The 15,121-nt window shown below is 42.7% G+C and overlaps 1 protein-coding gene across 12 annotated transcripts in view; it reads right to left on the minus strand.

The window, feature by feature from the left end:
* The window catches only part of CASK (calcium/calmodulin dependent serine protein kinase), a 651,701-nt gene that overhangs the window by 288,505 nt on the left and 348,075 nt on the right, over window positions 1-15,121 (minus strand). For all 12 annotated transcript variants that reach the window (XM_082246666.1, XM_082246669.1, XM_082246671.1 and 9 more), the window contains exon 9: window positions 6,930-7,013. In XM_082246666.1, coding sequence (XP_082102792.1) covers window positions 6,930-7,013 — 84 coding nt within the window. The remainder of the gene's footprint in view (window positions 1-6,929; window positions 7,014-15,121) is intronic.

Here is a 15,121-nt window from a genome sequence, read left to right on the forward strand (position 1 = left end):
GAAGTAGACAAACCTCTGTCCTTCAGTACTTGGGTCTCAATGGCCAGGCCATTAAACCCAGCGACTGTAAAGCATGATGGTAAATTGGTCCTTGAGACCACAGACACTCCCTGAGACGAAGTTCCCACGGAACGTCTGCGACTAGCATGTCCAAGTCGGCCAGGCCGGCTTGAGGAGGCCAGCCTAGAATTTCTAGGACCACTGGCGCTGATAGAATCTGAACCAGGCGTCCCTAGAGGTATCTGGCCCCGACCATCCGAGAAAGTCTGGTCGTTTTCTGTTCCCACACATTTATCAGATACCTGATTGTTATCAGGAAGGGTGATCTTTTCTGGTTGAACCTCAGGGACCGAAGTCACCCGACTAGAGGCTACTTGGCCTATCTGGTCAACCAGATCCGATTCCTGTGAGGTATAGGGACTAATCTTAGGAAAAGGTAAAGGAAAAGATCTATTCAGGGAACGGTAACTACCGCTTCCTGTAATACTTAAATGTTGGAAGGGAAGAATCGCACCGGTAGTAGTGGTTGAAGCTCGATCTAATGTCCTGAATACCGGTGAAAACGTCCCCCCACCCTGAAACCGGGTGGGGGCGCACCTTCAGGCTGTGTACTCCTTTGCTTCGGGTTTGGCTGGGTTGGTCCTCTGCTTGTCCGACCAGCCCTTCTTGAACCCTCCTGGAGGAGTCTTGCCTTTCCCGCTAGTACCAGCCGGGTGCCCTTTATGGGCGGTAAAGAAAGGTCCTCGCTTGTTGCGAGGTCCCTTAGCTTTAGCAGCCTGTGGCAAAAAAGTGCTCTTGCCCCCAGTGGCATCCTTGATGATTTCATCTAGGTTGGCCCCAAATAGACGATTTCCCTGAAAAGGGAGATTTGTCAAGGTCTTTTTGGAACCTAGGTCAGCTGACCAGCATTTTAACCACAGCACACGTCTGAGGATCACCGCTGACATAGATGCATGCCCTAATAAGGGAGTAGTGTCCAAGGCTGCGTCACAGATAAACTGTAGCCCTTGTATAATCTGTTCCATCAAATCAGATGTCTCCTGGGGAATATCTTTTCCCCTAAGGTCTTGGCGTACCATTTTCGCCCATTCCGTAAGTGTCTGGGAAACTAGACCAATAACAATTACTGGTCTAAATGCTGACCCTATCAGAGAGAAGATGGTGCGGGACTCTGCTTCCATCTTTCGATCCACCGGATCCTTAAAGGACGAAGTGTCCTCCACTGGGATAACCGTGGCTTTATTCAGCCTGGAAATAGGTGGATCCACCACTGGTGGTACCGTCCATTTCTTAATGATGGATTCCTCAAACGGATAGCGTCTAGCAATACGCTTGGAAATAGTAAAGGTACGTTTAGAATGCTCCCATTCTCCTTTAATCTGATTACCGAAACATTTGGGTACAGGAAAAACCTTCACCGTTTTGATGGGCTTATTAGTACCAAAAGGAATCTCTGTTTCAGTTGCCTCTGCCGGTAAAGCCTCAAGTTTTAAGGTTTCCTGCACTGCCACAACTAGTGCGTCCACCAATGCTTCTTCCTGAATTATAGCAGGAGAAGAAGCGTCCTCCTCACTGTCTGAGGGGGCTTTACCTGGGATAACAGCCTTTGCAGAGGAACCTGCAACTGCAGTGACCATCTCTGAATCAGAGTCAGAGGTGTCAGATAGTATAGGGGTAGGCGGGGGTCGCTTCCTTGACCCCCGTCCCTGACAGGCCGCCTCCACCCGAGCCACCATAGACTCCAAAATTGCTGTAAATGACGGGTCCCGTGGCCCCCTCGAGGGAAACAGGTGGGGGAATATGTGTGGCAGGGTCCATGATAATTCCAGTCACTTCCTGGATAATATAATTCAAAAATAAAAAACTTTTTTTTTTTTTTTTTCAGACCCCCAGCGCCACAAAAAGCCCCTTAGTGTTACCTGCTAGGGATCCCCGTCGATCGAGAGAGAGAGAGAGAGAGAGAGAGATAGACCCCCAGGCTCACCACTTGATGCTCAGAGTTTAACTGCAACAGGTTACAGCGCTGTCTTGACAAACAGGAAGTCTTTTGGCTGGCTGCCCAGGAAGAAAGGAGGCGGCTCCGCCCCTCTGCACGCCTTCCGGCGCCTCCTCTAGCTCCACGAGGTGTTTGGATCACCTCAAACATGGCCGCCCCCATGCTGGAGACACGAGGCTACGCCAAAATGGCGGCTCGTGCGATCCAGCAAAAAAAATGGCGGCGGCCTGTACTGAATAGCGGTGTGCTGCAGGGCACACAACACTCTCTCTGCATGGGGATTTGGCGTGGTTGGCGGTACCGGCCCTGGCGGACCGCATGGCCATTCGGGAGGCCTGCTAATAGCTGGAGATCTGATTAGGAAGGCAGTCTACATGTCCGTGGCTTCTGACTGGTAGGTAGCTTATTCTTATCACCGTAAGATTCCCAGAATGCCACAGATTATAATCTTTTTAACATGTATACAATTAGATAGTTAGCTCCCAAACCAAGCCTCCTGGCTTTTTGCACATAAAATCACACTCGAAGTAGGGGGATCTGTGTCATTTATAGGATAGAGAGGGACTCTATCTTACCATACAGAGAGGGGCCCGCGTTCACCACAAGACCCGTCAGGGGAAAAGGGGGAACATACTACTCACCATACCGGAACCAGGCGGGCACCAACTCCTGACAGTACCCCTCTCCACCGGGGCGGGAGGGCTGTCGACCGATATGGACGCCGTGACTCATGGTCTTTGGCGTTTCAGCGAGACGTTTAACTCGCGGGGTCAGTCCTTTAATGGGACTTTGTCGTGGCTGACCCAGCGCGGAGCTATGGCCTGCACGCGCTCGTAGGCTGAACTGGGGTGACCACCGGATCTCAACATCCAGCCCGTCGCCCAGTTCAGCTTTCTTGCTTGAAGATCTCACAGGAACACTGGAGAAAAAAAGCTGTCTAAAAAATCCTTTAAGAAAAAAATCTTGCCAGGACCTAAGATCCCAGCAAGGTATCTAGGTCCTTACTCCTAACTAGACAGAAAATAACTGATTTGCTGAGGCAGAGAGAGAGAGGATATACCCTCTGGGACTGCCCCTAGGGTGTGGCCAGAGCTTTTTAATTTCCTGTCTAGTCCTGCTCCTGTGGAGGCAACATAACCCGAAGGTGGTGTATCACCGAGGACTACGTCTGTCAATGAGCGCTAGAGAAATATATATATATATATATATATATATATATATATATATATATATAAAAAATAAAATAGACATTGCAGCACTTATGATGAGAACCACAATAAAATAACACAAATACATGTGGTAACCATTGCTCTTTGTCTCGAGTTACATATTCATCAAGTTCTGATTTATTGCACAACTAGAAGAGCTGACAAAGGCTTCCCTAAATTAGACACAACTAAGGCACTTTTTGTGAACTTGTACATAATGGAAACCCTATGCAAGACCATACAAGAACAGCATTTTTTATCCATGTTTTGTTTGGCATTTTCTTTCTAATGGTTTAGGAGTACTATAAACTGCAATATTTTCCAACAAGTCAACCCTCAAACTAGTGCACTTATTGATATTACACACCTGCCAACAATTCATGTTAATCTCAAACAGTGTTTTGTGAAAGGAAAATTTCATCCACATCTGGCAGTTGCTGAAAATAACCATACTGCAGTGTTAATCATGCTGGTGTATCCATACTCTACTACCACCCAAGCTTTTTTTTAAAAAAAAGAAAAAAAAAAAAAACATATGCACAATGCACGTTCACTGGGTTTATCTAAAACAGGTGTAAGCAGTAAAGATGTTGGCAAGGGGTTCCCATGTTATCCTTAGGCAGGCCATACATTTCCAACAGAGGATATCTGCTTGAATTGTCAACACCTGAATAGTCCAGAGCCAACAAAGTTAAAAAATTCTGGAATTCTGCTCATGACCGGATACAATCTACCTCCTCCTTCGGCAAGACTTCGGTTTCTTCCCCGATAACTGATGTACGCCAACCCCAGTAAATTGCACCAGCACTGCAGAGGCAAATTTTCAGAGCTTCTAAGATGTTATCAGGAGACAAGATTCCTCGAAGGACCAAGTCCCCTGCATTGACCAGGTGCCCAGGACCCCTCCCCAGCTGGACAAGCTCCTTCAAAAGATGAGAAGGACTTCCAATTCCAGTGGCAGATTCCTGAACAATCAAAGTGAGGGACAACAAAGTTCTTGGCGACAAAAGTGTAGATCCAATGACTGGATTGATCTGTCCCACAACAGAATTGCAGAGGTATGCAGGGAGTAGGCTACCATCAGAACTAGGACTTTCATGCAAGAGAGTTGGACGACTCCTGGACTGCAGAAGAGTTAGAAACTGAGACGGGAGTTTCTCTTATGGAAGGAACGCTTCGGAACGATCTCTGAAGTTCCAGAATCTATCTAAATAGCTGTAACATCTGGACAATGTATACATGTTTATCTGACACAGCCAACTGCTCCCTCAACAAGAAGCCATCTGAGTGTCCCAGAATGGGGTTACTGCAAGAGCACAGCAGGGCTAATTCTGGGGCCACCAGCTGCTGAATACCGGAGGTTTGGACTAGAGGCCAAAAGGCAGTGGTACAAACTTTAGTGCAGGCACCTCACAGCAAAGCATGGGAATCGCTGATGCAGTGGAAAGATAAGAACATGAAGGTAAGCATTCTTGGACATCTACAGATCCCTGTTGAAAGGAAAACATAAAAGAATTGGTGGATTTCATGTGAAACTTCTGGACTCAAGAAAAAAAGACATTCAAAACTTTGAGATCTTAGTGACAGCTAAGCTAAGTAACCAAGAGCTTGTAACTGGAGCAATTTAGAATCAGACATTCTCTGTGGGTGATGGCTCGGAAGCAGCTAGCAAATTACGTTGTAAATGTAGAATCTGCAGGAGAGGGTACGGAAGCACAGTGGCGATCAGAGTAAGTAAAAACGTGGTGCTTTGGGTCATACAGTGTTGCATGATTGGGCAAAAACATCTTAGTCAAAGGAGCAGAAGATCTAGCCAAACCCTAAGAAGTAAAGAGGACTAAAAGGATGGAAAAAATTTCAACAGCAGAGGGCAGCATGAAGAATGTAGACGCCGCCAAAAAAAGCATGCCTGCTGCAAGCAGCCCTTGAGCCGTGGTAAAAACTAAGTTGGGGGCTTGCAGTACAATGGGACCGTCTCCTGTGAGTAAAGCAACATACCATAGATTGTAAGCTCCTTGAGGGCAGAAACTGATGTGAATTTGCAATATACACTCACTGGCCACTTTATTATTTACACCGGTTCAATTGCTTGGTAACACAAATTGCTAATCAGCCAATCACATGGCAGCAGCTCAATGCATTTCGGCATCTAGACATGGTAAAGAGGACTTGCTGAAGCTCAAACCGAGCATCAGAATGGGGAAGAAAGGGAATTTACGTTTGAGTTTGAATGTGGCATGAGTGTTGGTGCCAGACAAGCTGGTCGGAGTATTTAAAAAAAACTGCTGATCTACTGGGATTTTCACTCACAACCATCTCTAGGGTTTACAGAGAATGGTCCGAAAAAGACAACATCCAGTAAGCAGGAAGTGTGGACAAAAATTCCTCGATGTCAAAAGGTCAGGGCAGACTGGTTCAAGATGATCGAAAAGGCATTAGTAACTGAAATAACCACTCGTTATAACCAAGGTATGCAGAATACTATCTCTGAACGCACAACACATCGAACCTTAAACAGGTGGGCTACAGCAGCACCAGGTACACAGACCACACCGGGTGCCACTCCTGTCAGCTAAGAACAGAAAACTGAGGCTAGAATTCGCACAGGCTCACCAAAATTGGACAACAGAAAATTGGAAAAACTTTGCCTGGTCTGAGGAGTCTTGACTTCAGCTGCGGCATTCAGATGGTAGGGTCAGACCTTGGTGTAAACAACATGAAAGCATGGATCCATCCTGTCTTGTATTAACGGTTCCAGCTGGTGGTGGTGTAATGGTGTGGGGGATATTTTCTTGCCACACTCTGGGCCCCAAAATCGCTGAGGAATGTTTCCAACACCCTGTTAAATCTATGCCACGAAGAATTAAGGCAGTTCTGAAGGCAGCCGGTGAGTGTAAAGTGCTGTGTAAATTGATGGCACTATAAACCTGTAATAATGTAGGTTTAAGGTAAGAGGCAAGGACTCAGGTACGCACAAAAGCTTGACAGGTAGTAGGTAAGAATCAGAAGTCCAGAGGTGACCAAAGTCACTGTAGGCCAGCAGCAGCAAACTTCCTCGATGCTCAGCCTGACTGAACCTACGCACTAAGCAAGTCTTAAGAGACAGGGCAAGCAGTGAAGCAATACCAATTACCAACTGGACCTAAAAAGCACTACACTGATTTCACCAGAACAGCGTCTGAAGAACACCCCACACATAACCTAGTGCACACAAGAAACTTTCAGGCTACAATGGAAAACAAACTAGGTGCTGCACTTGTCCACATAGCTATCCCTGCAATATCCAGCAGGGTCTAGATGTACTATTTAAAAAGCCAGGATTAGGATCAACGCCCCCCAAACCTGCAATCAAACAGTCAGTGCTCCAGCAGTAGCAAAAAAAAGTGCACGTAAAACATAGGTTTATCTTTAACACAGCAGAGCTGCAGAAAAGCCTTATAACCTTCTAGAACACAATAAAAAACTGAGGTGTGCTGGTAGTGAGGGATAATCCTGGGCTGGCCTACAGCATTATTTGCCAGTGTCCAATACACTTGTAGGTGCAGTATGACCCAAAGGTTTAAGACTTTCTGTGCCCCTCAATGTATGAGAAAGGATTTTCTTTCTTTCTAGCCTAGCCATATCTATACCCTAGCCATATCTGATAAGAAAAAAATTAGTATTTACACCACACCATATAAGAGCAAGGTATAAAAAAAAAAGTACAAATAAATTATTTTGTTTACCTTTAATTTCCTTCTAGCGTTAAATTTTCTTAATTGTTCTACAGTTTCTGGCAGGTGTATCTTGTATGCATAGCGATCTCTTTCCTATAATAAATAAGAGCAGTGTTAGGGAAAAAAATTATCGAAAACTTTTTTTTACTATAGGTCCAAATATTTTTTAGTATGACCGTTTTTTACAGGATTTATGCACAGAAAGAGCTGCACAGGTTACTAAACACATTTTTTTACTCTAAATACTGTATTAAGACCAAGTTTATTTCCAGGTATGTAAATTTTACCACTGTCACGGAGAAGAAATAGGTGAAATCTTCAGATGGGGCCAACTGCCCTAGTGACAATTGTGTAAGAGTTTTTTTTTTATACTTCCCGTTTTGCATCTGCAGCAGGAAGTGAGGTCTTCTCCAATGGGAAAAACACAAAAAATAAATAAAATAGAAACCTGAGAGATTTAGTCTAATCACACATCCGTATAAAAAAAAAAAATGCAATAACAACGTTTTTTACTTCCTGATGTAAACGCAGCTGCATTGTTTTCAATGGAGACATTCACACAGGTATGTAAACATGCTCTGGAGCCCTTCGTTGCCACAGCAATAGATTTTTCATCCCTGCAGCACCTGGAAATCTTCTGCTGTGTGTACAAGCCAGCTTGCAGCATTATGTTTTTTTATACTTCGCAGCAGCCATCCACACGCAGTATTTGGAGCTATATTAGTACAGCACATAAAATCAATTTCCCTCGAGTTCAGCTTAAACCAAGTGTCAATAAAAAAGCGTACAAGAAACCTGTAATGAAAGAAACATGCAAATTGACATTGCTGAAGAAGCTAGTTGCATGGTTGTCATGATGATCTCATGGCTTTAAAGTGAACCTTATTCAAATTTAAACCTTTGCAGAAAGTTTGCAGTTAAGGTAAAGCCCTTTATTGGCTTACAGCGTATTGAAACAAAAATTGAATATATTACAGCTTACCAGTTTTTAGATGAGCATACATTTCCTTTTTTTTTTTCTTTTTTTTCACCTTGTGATCTCTGCTTGCCTTAGGGTCGCTACATTCATTCTTCTACTGAATCTATGCAGCATTGTCAACCTGCAGAGAGGGTAGGGTTTTTTGATGCACTAGCAGATTTAGGGCAGTTTTATACTGCCTTGGAGCAGGTCAGCTGCGCTTTGGGTAAAGCATAGCTACCTCTTCCCATAAGCTATGATGTCCCACAGTTTTATAGAGTTTTCAAAAAGGCCAAAAAAGATGCAGGAGTTTAGGTACACTTTCCAAAACTGCAAAAACACAGCAGGACCTCCTAGAAGTCTAAACTGTGGGTTAATTGCGCTTTAGCAAAAGAGCAACGAGGAAGTGTGAAGCCACACTAAGATGATCATATAAGTGACCTACAAGTTCAAGCATACCTCCTGTTAAAACTTTTTAAGCAGCTACAGCAAGACATTTTCCCCTTTTGGGATAAAGGTTCAAACTCAATCTTTAAAAAGAAGCCCATTATAAATATTGCTGTCAGTGTTACATTGTCTAAATTCACTGACACATTTGCTGGACATCAAATATTTGCTGCACAACTACAGTGGGGAGAATTATTATTTGGTCCCCTGCAGATTTTGTAAGTTTGCCCATTTACAAAGAAATGAAGGATCTATCGTTTTTATCATAGGTGTATTTTAAATGATAGCGACAGAAAATCAACCATAAATCCAGAAAAAAAACACAATACAAATGTTACCAACTAAGTTGCAGTTCAGTGCGTAAAATAAGTATTTGATCCCCAAGCAAAACACGACTTCATACTTGGTGGAGAAACTCTTGTTGGCAAGCACAGATGTAAGACGTTTCTTGTAGTTGGTTACCAAGTTTGCACACATCTCAGGGGGAATTTAGGTCCACTGTTTTTTTACAGATCTTCTCTAAATCCTTAAGGTTTCTTGGCTGTTGCATGGCAACTCGACGTTTCAGCTCCCTCTATACATTTTCTATAGGATTAAGGTCTAGAGGCTGGCTAGACCACTCCATGACCTTAAGGTGCTTCTTCTTGAGCCACTCCTTTGTCGCCCTGGCATTATGTTTTGGGTAATTTTCATGCTGGAAAACCATCCACGACCCATCTTCAGTGTTCTGGCTAAGGAAAGAAGGTTCTCATCCAAGATTTTACAATACACGGCCCATCCATTAGCCCCTCAATGTGGCAAAGTCGGCCTGTACCTTTAGCAGAGAAACAGCCGCAAAGCATAATGTTTTCACCTCCATGCTTGACTGCAGGGATGGCGTTCTTAGGGTCATAGTCAGCATTTTTCTTTGAGTCGAGTTAATGCCAAAGACCTCAAATTTGATCTCATCTGACCACATCACTTTCTCCCAATCCTTCTCTAAAAAATTTAAATGTTCAAATACATTTAAATGCAAGTAATCTACGGTGGTGTAAATTTTAGGATGCCTAAAAAAAAAAAAAAATATATGTGTGTATATATCAACAGTTGTGCACCGATTAAATCCAATTTAAACACAATTAATAATTCTCTATACGCAATATAACCGTACAATGAATAGTCAAACACATATAAATCATGCAAAGTGACGTTGTGAATTAGTGTCCAATTCCTTATGCCTGGTATCCAAATTATAAGTGTCCAAATAAGTATGCTCCTCTGTATGGAGATTAAACCCCAATCACCAGTGCTCAAATATGGTCGTGAGCAAACTTGATTTCACCTCTTCATCAGGGGGAGGACACGCAAGAGCCCTGTGTCGATACGTCGGAGTGTGAGTATGGCTGAGAGCATTTTCACAGCTCACTGAGTGGATAAACTAGAACAGTTGGAGACCCCCGCCTGAGCTTCTGGGCCACTATTTGCAAAATAGCCATTATAGTGTGGTGCGTGCAAGCACCAATTAAATGTAAGTGCAATACATTTATTTTTAATAAAGTCAGTTTAAAAGACGTTACTTGCACCATGTATATCTTTCTTCCTATCCATGTGAGCAATCCCTGAGGGATAGGAGCACCCTGACAGCATTTAAGAAAAAGCAAACCCACATCCATCCATATCTTTTCTATTGAGCACAAGGCCATTACTGACCAAGCTTAAGTGCGAGGTCACAGGCATAAAGGTGAGGCACCCACCTGAAGGGGGGGGGGAGCACAGAGATTGGAGGTGAAATCAAGTTTGCTCATGACCATATTTGAGCACTGGTGATTGGGATTTAATCTCCATACAGAGGAGCATACTTTGTTTGGACACTTATAATTTGGATACCAGGCATAAGGAATTGAACACTAATTCACTACGTCACTTTGCACGATTTATATGTTTGACTATTCATTGTACGGTTATATTGCATATAGAGAATTATTGTGTTTAAATTGGATTTAATCAGTGCACAACTGTTGATATATGCACATATATTTATTTTTTTCTACACAGAGTGATACACATTTTTCACTACACCTCATTATTTGTTTAAATTAATCTATTATTAATATAAGCAACACAGGTTTGCGCAGCACATATTTATATTATTTAATTTAGATGTTCACTGGCAAACTTCAGACGGGCCTGTACAAGTGCCTTCTTGAGGCGGGGGACCTTGCCGGCGCTGCAGGATTTCAATATATGGCGGCGTATTGTGTTACCAATGGTTTGTTTAGTGACTGTGGTCCCAACTGCATTGAGATCTTTCACAAGCTCCTCCTGTGTAGTTCTTGGCTGATCCCTCACTTTTCTCACGATCATCCTTACCCATGAGGTGAAATCTTGCATTGAGCACCAGACCAAGGGCGATTGATAGTCATTTTGTATTTCTTCCATTTGGGAAAAATCGCTCCAACAGTTGACTCCTCACCAAACTTCTTGCTGATGGTCTTGTAGCCCATTCCAGCCTTGTGCAGGTCTACAATCTTGTCCCTGGCGTCCTTTGACAGCTTTGGTCTTGCCCATGGTGAGGTTTGAATGGAAGAAAGATTTTGTGGACAGGTGTCTTTTATACACATAATGAGTTGTTGTTAGGAGCACCTTCTTAGATTGGAAGGACTAATCTGTGTACCACATGAGCATATACTGTAGCCATTCTGTGAGACAGAATTATTGCTTTTTGGTAAGGGATCAAAAACTTATTTTACAAACTGAATTGCCATTGCATGTACCGTATACTATTTGTATCATGTATATCGTGTTTTTTTCTGGATTTTTGGTTGATATGGTCTCTATCATTTAAAATACACCTATGATAATTATAGACCCTTCATTTTATTGTAAGTGGGCAAACTTACAAAATCTGCAGGGGATAAAATATTTTTTTTCCCCACAGTATGTACCTGGCTGTATTGAATAAGTGAATAAGTGACTATAATGAATATAGAAGGCTAGCACTATATAAGTGATTCAAACTTATACAATAGTGTAACAAAAAGGAAAAAATATAAATGTGCAACTCTACACAAAAAAAAAGTAAAAAAATAAAAAATCACAAAATATTTAAACTAATACAATAAATATCAAACCCAAGTGCAGTGCAATAATACACTCCAGTGTCTGAACATCCAATGAAATAAACTACAATCTCTTTGCAATTACTTCAATAGAAAACCATTATAAATTGTGTCAAAAAATATAAAGCTCAAACAGTGATGTGTTATCAATCTTCAATAAATCAAATTCGGCAATCAGTATCATGTTACACATGCATGGTTTGCCTTCAAATAATTCTGCCCTTTCCTCACCTTGTAGGTAGGGAATGCTCTATGTCAGGGGTGTCTAGCCCGTGGGCCGCATGTGGCCCAGGGTCCGCCTGGAGGGATGCTGCGCAAGCACAGCAGCCATGTGACCGACACAGACAAGCCTGTCAAATGCGCGAGCGTAGGGTCATAGCAGTTGCGGCAGCCTACATTAACAGGTCGGGAAAATGCACGTTCGGAGGGATGCTGGGGCTGCCATGTGTACAATAGCACACTAGCACCGGCAGCAGGGAATGCTTAAGTAATTTACCTGCGCACGCTCTCCTCCCCACAGCACATACATAGGCTACATTCACAGCGACCAACAGAGCTGGTGTGAATTGTAGTAGCTGTTCATCTTGTGGCTCTCAGTGGTTGGCGCCGACAGCCACACCTATTCGCGGCTCTCTGCACAGTCAGCGATTACCTGCAGTGATCACTACTGGACGCAGTTTGTCTGCGTTCAGCAGCAATCAAAGCAGGTAATCGCGTCCCAAATAAGTGCGGCCACCAGTGACCTGTCATTTTAGCGAACAGGCTCGGTGGCCACACCTACTTGCCTGAAAGTAATTGCTCATCCGCTATCTTTATTGTTAGTGTATGTTATGTGCAGTCCAAGACAATTTCTCTTATTCCAATGTGGCCCAGGAAGGTCAAAAGTTATGACACCCCTGCTCTATGTAGTTAGCCCCACCCTTCGTCATGCATTAGTCTCCATTAATCACATGTGCTGTATACTTCTGGAGCTGTTTATCTGTGAAGATCTGCACAAATTTTGGATTAAAGCTTTCTACGATCTGCAGGCTATCATTTGGATTGAGTCAATGTCTGCAAAGCTCTCATGCATGCCTAATGTCCCAAGACAGCAACTCCATTCAGCCAGCCAGACTCCGCTCTCTCTCTGATCCACTCCATCGGCAGCCACCACCAGCCATTTCCTCTGCACTCCGTGCTTGTAGTAATATTGGATGTCCTCTATCCAGAACCTCAATTCCTTGGAGCTTTGATGTTCCAAGAGACTGGCGGTAAACCCTTTGGAGTCCTGCTAGCCCTGGTGCATTGTGCTAGATTGATAAAGTGTATACAAAGGATTACAGACCTCCTATAGTTTAGAAATCTGAGTTTAAAGGTGAGCAGTTTGGAGTGTCACTAAGGCAGGCCATAGACCGTGCAAATTTATTTCCTGCAACCCAGCCCAAGAAATTAGCACAATTCCCCCATCAACACAGACAGTGCTGACAGAGGGATCTCTCTTGCTGGTAATTTGTCTGCTAAGTTGTCCCGCTGGGAGAAGACAGTGATCATTGCTAGCGGCTATAGCAGCCGCAAGTGATAATCGCAAGTGAATCTGGCTGGCTGGTTGTACCAAAGTTGATCAATTGTCTTGGTAAATTCAGCCTACCTACACATAGTTCGAATCATCTATGGCTGGCCTAAGTGTATGGGAATGCCACGTGTGGAGTTTTGAAGTACAAGCACAGTGAAAGTTTGTGTAACATAAGTCTGGACAATGACTGCTGAATTTGATTTACTGAAGATTGATCACACATCACTGTATATAATCACGGTTGTGCAAACTTGTGCAGATCTTCACAGATAACCATGATTTATATTGAACACAATTTATATCACTTTTGTACTGATGCAAGGAGATTTCAGTTTATATCACTGTATGATCACAGGCACTGTTTTGAGTGTATTACTGCACTATGCCAGGGATTGATGTTTATTGTATTTTATTTCTATTTTTATACAGTTCTGCATTTATCACATTTCCATTTCTTTTTTGTTACATTTCCTGGATAGCTTGGTCCATTTAATAAAGTTGAAAAACATCAGACCTATTGGCAAGATTAACAACTAAAAAAAATAAAAAAAAATAACCTATTGCAGCTACCTCATCTAAGGTTTTTATAAGCTACAATATATTACATTTATGTTTTTTGGGTTTAGATATGCTTTAGGTTACCAAGATGAAAGCATTAGGGATATCCGAGATCCTAGACTACAACAGTTTTTTTTCCTTACACACTTGGACGGTAAAGCTCTTATGTAAAGGATTAGGTTACAGACACTGATATCCATTTAGAAGTGTTATGATATTGACACAAAAATGAGAAGCCCAGGCACAATTGTCACATTATGGTTCCATTTACATAGACTAATTTGATCAGGCAGCGGATTCCAGCGGCTGAAAAGGTGGTTCCAGGCAGCTGCACCAGGAAGCCTGTACAAAGCAATGACAGGCTGACAGAAGCCTCAGTTGACTGTTGCTGTTAGCATGTAATCACACAGCCAGTAATTACCTGTGAATAGGAGCAGATAGTTGGGCCAGGACAGATATTGATAGTATCCAAGGGCAATCATATGCATCTATGTACTAATAATTGCCGTCTGTGCGATTACATGTGAACAGCAAAAGATATCTGTGGGTCCTGTCACTCTGCCATTGCTTTGTATAGGCTTTCCAACCACAGCTGCCCAAAAACACTTGTGATACTGGCGACAAGAATCCAGATGCTGCCAGTCTAAATTAGGCCGTGTAAATGAGGCCTATGTGAGAGTCCTTTTGAAATCTCCATACATCAGAGAATTAAATACAACCATTGATAAAATGCAACCATTTTTTCCTGACACTACTGAATAGAAAGGATTATAAAAAGCTAGCATATAGCTTTAATTTTTAGAGCTTAAAAGTGGTTTTGGGCTAACTGACTTGGAAATAAAGCATTCAAGCAATTGTGTCACCTCAGTGGGGATGAGAATCCTTTCGAAATACCAGATTCCAGATACCATTGATCAATGGCTTGAGGAAAAACAAAACCAGCAATTTTGTAGGAGCTCAGAAATTCAGTTAAAATCAGAGGCACATTACATTTCTGTCCTTAAAGTGTTACTAAACCCAGGACCCTGCATTCACTATATCTGGTCTCCCACAGTACACAGAATCTGGAAATAATATTGTTTTAGTAAATATAAACTGCTAAATATCTTTTCCCCTCATCAGCATATAGCAGTCTTGTGACTTAGTGTACAGCCGAGTACTAGTTAAAGCTTGTAAGAGGAGTTTTCATTCTCCTCTGACTGTCCTATGAGGCTGCATGACCCCTGACCCTCTGTCTCGACAGTGCTGATTGGGCCTGTGGTGATCACATGCACCCTACCTAAAAAAAAAAAGAAAAAAAAGAAAAAACAATATACCCCAAACACGGCATGTGTAGAGTGCCTCATAAGGCTCTGTACCATCAGCTGATAGATTGGGGACAGTAAAAGAAGACAGATCAGAGCAGACCAGATCAAACAAACAGTCTTTTTACACAATGCAAGGAATTAACCCCTGTAGGTTCCACAGTGAGTATAACAAGCATGCTTTACTGCATATACAGACTGATTTTACGGTCATGGGTTTAGTAACACTTTGTTTAGCCCATCAGTTAGAGTTTTGAATATTTGTATGAATTTAACATTCCTAT

The sequence above is a fragment of the Pelophylax lessonae genome, assembly GCF_965119305.1.
Source record: "Pelophylax lessonae genome assembly, chromosome: 2".
NCBI classification, from domain to species: Eukaryota; Metazoa; Chordata; class Amphibia; order Anura; family Ranidae; genus Pelophylax; species Pelophylax lessonae.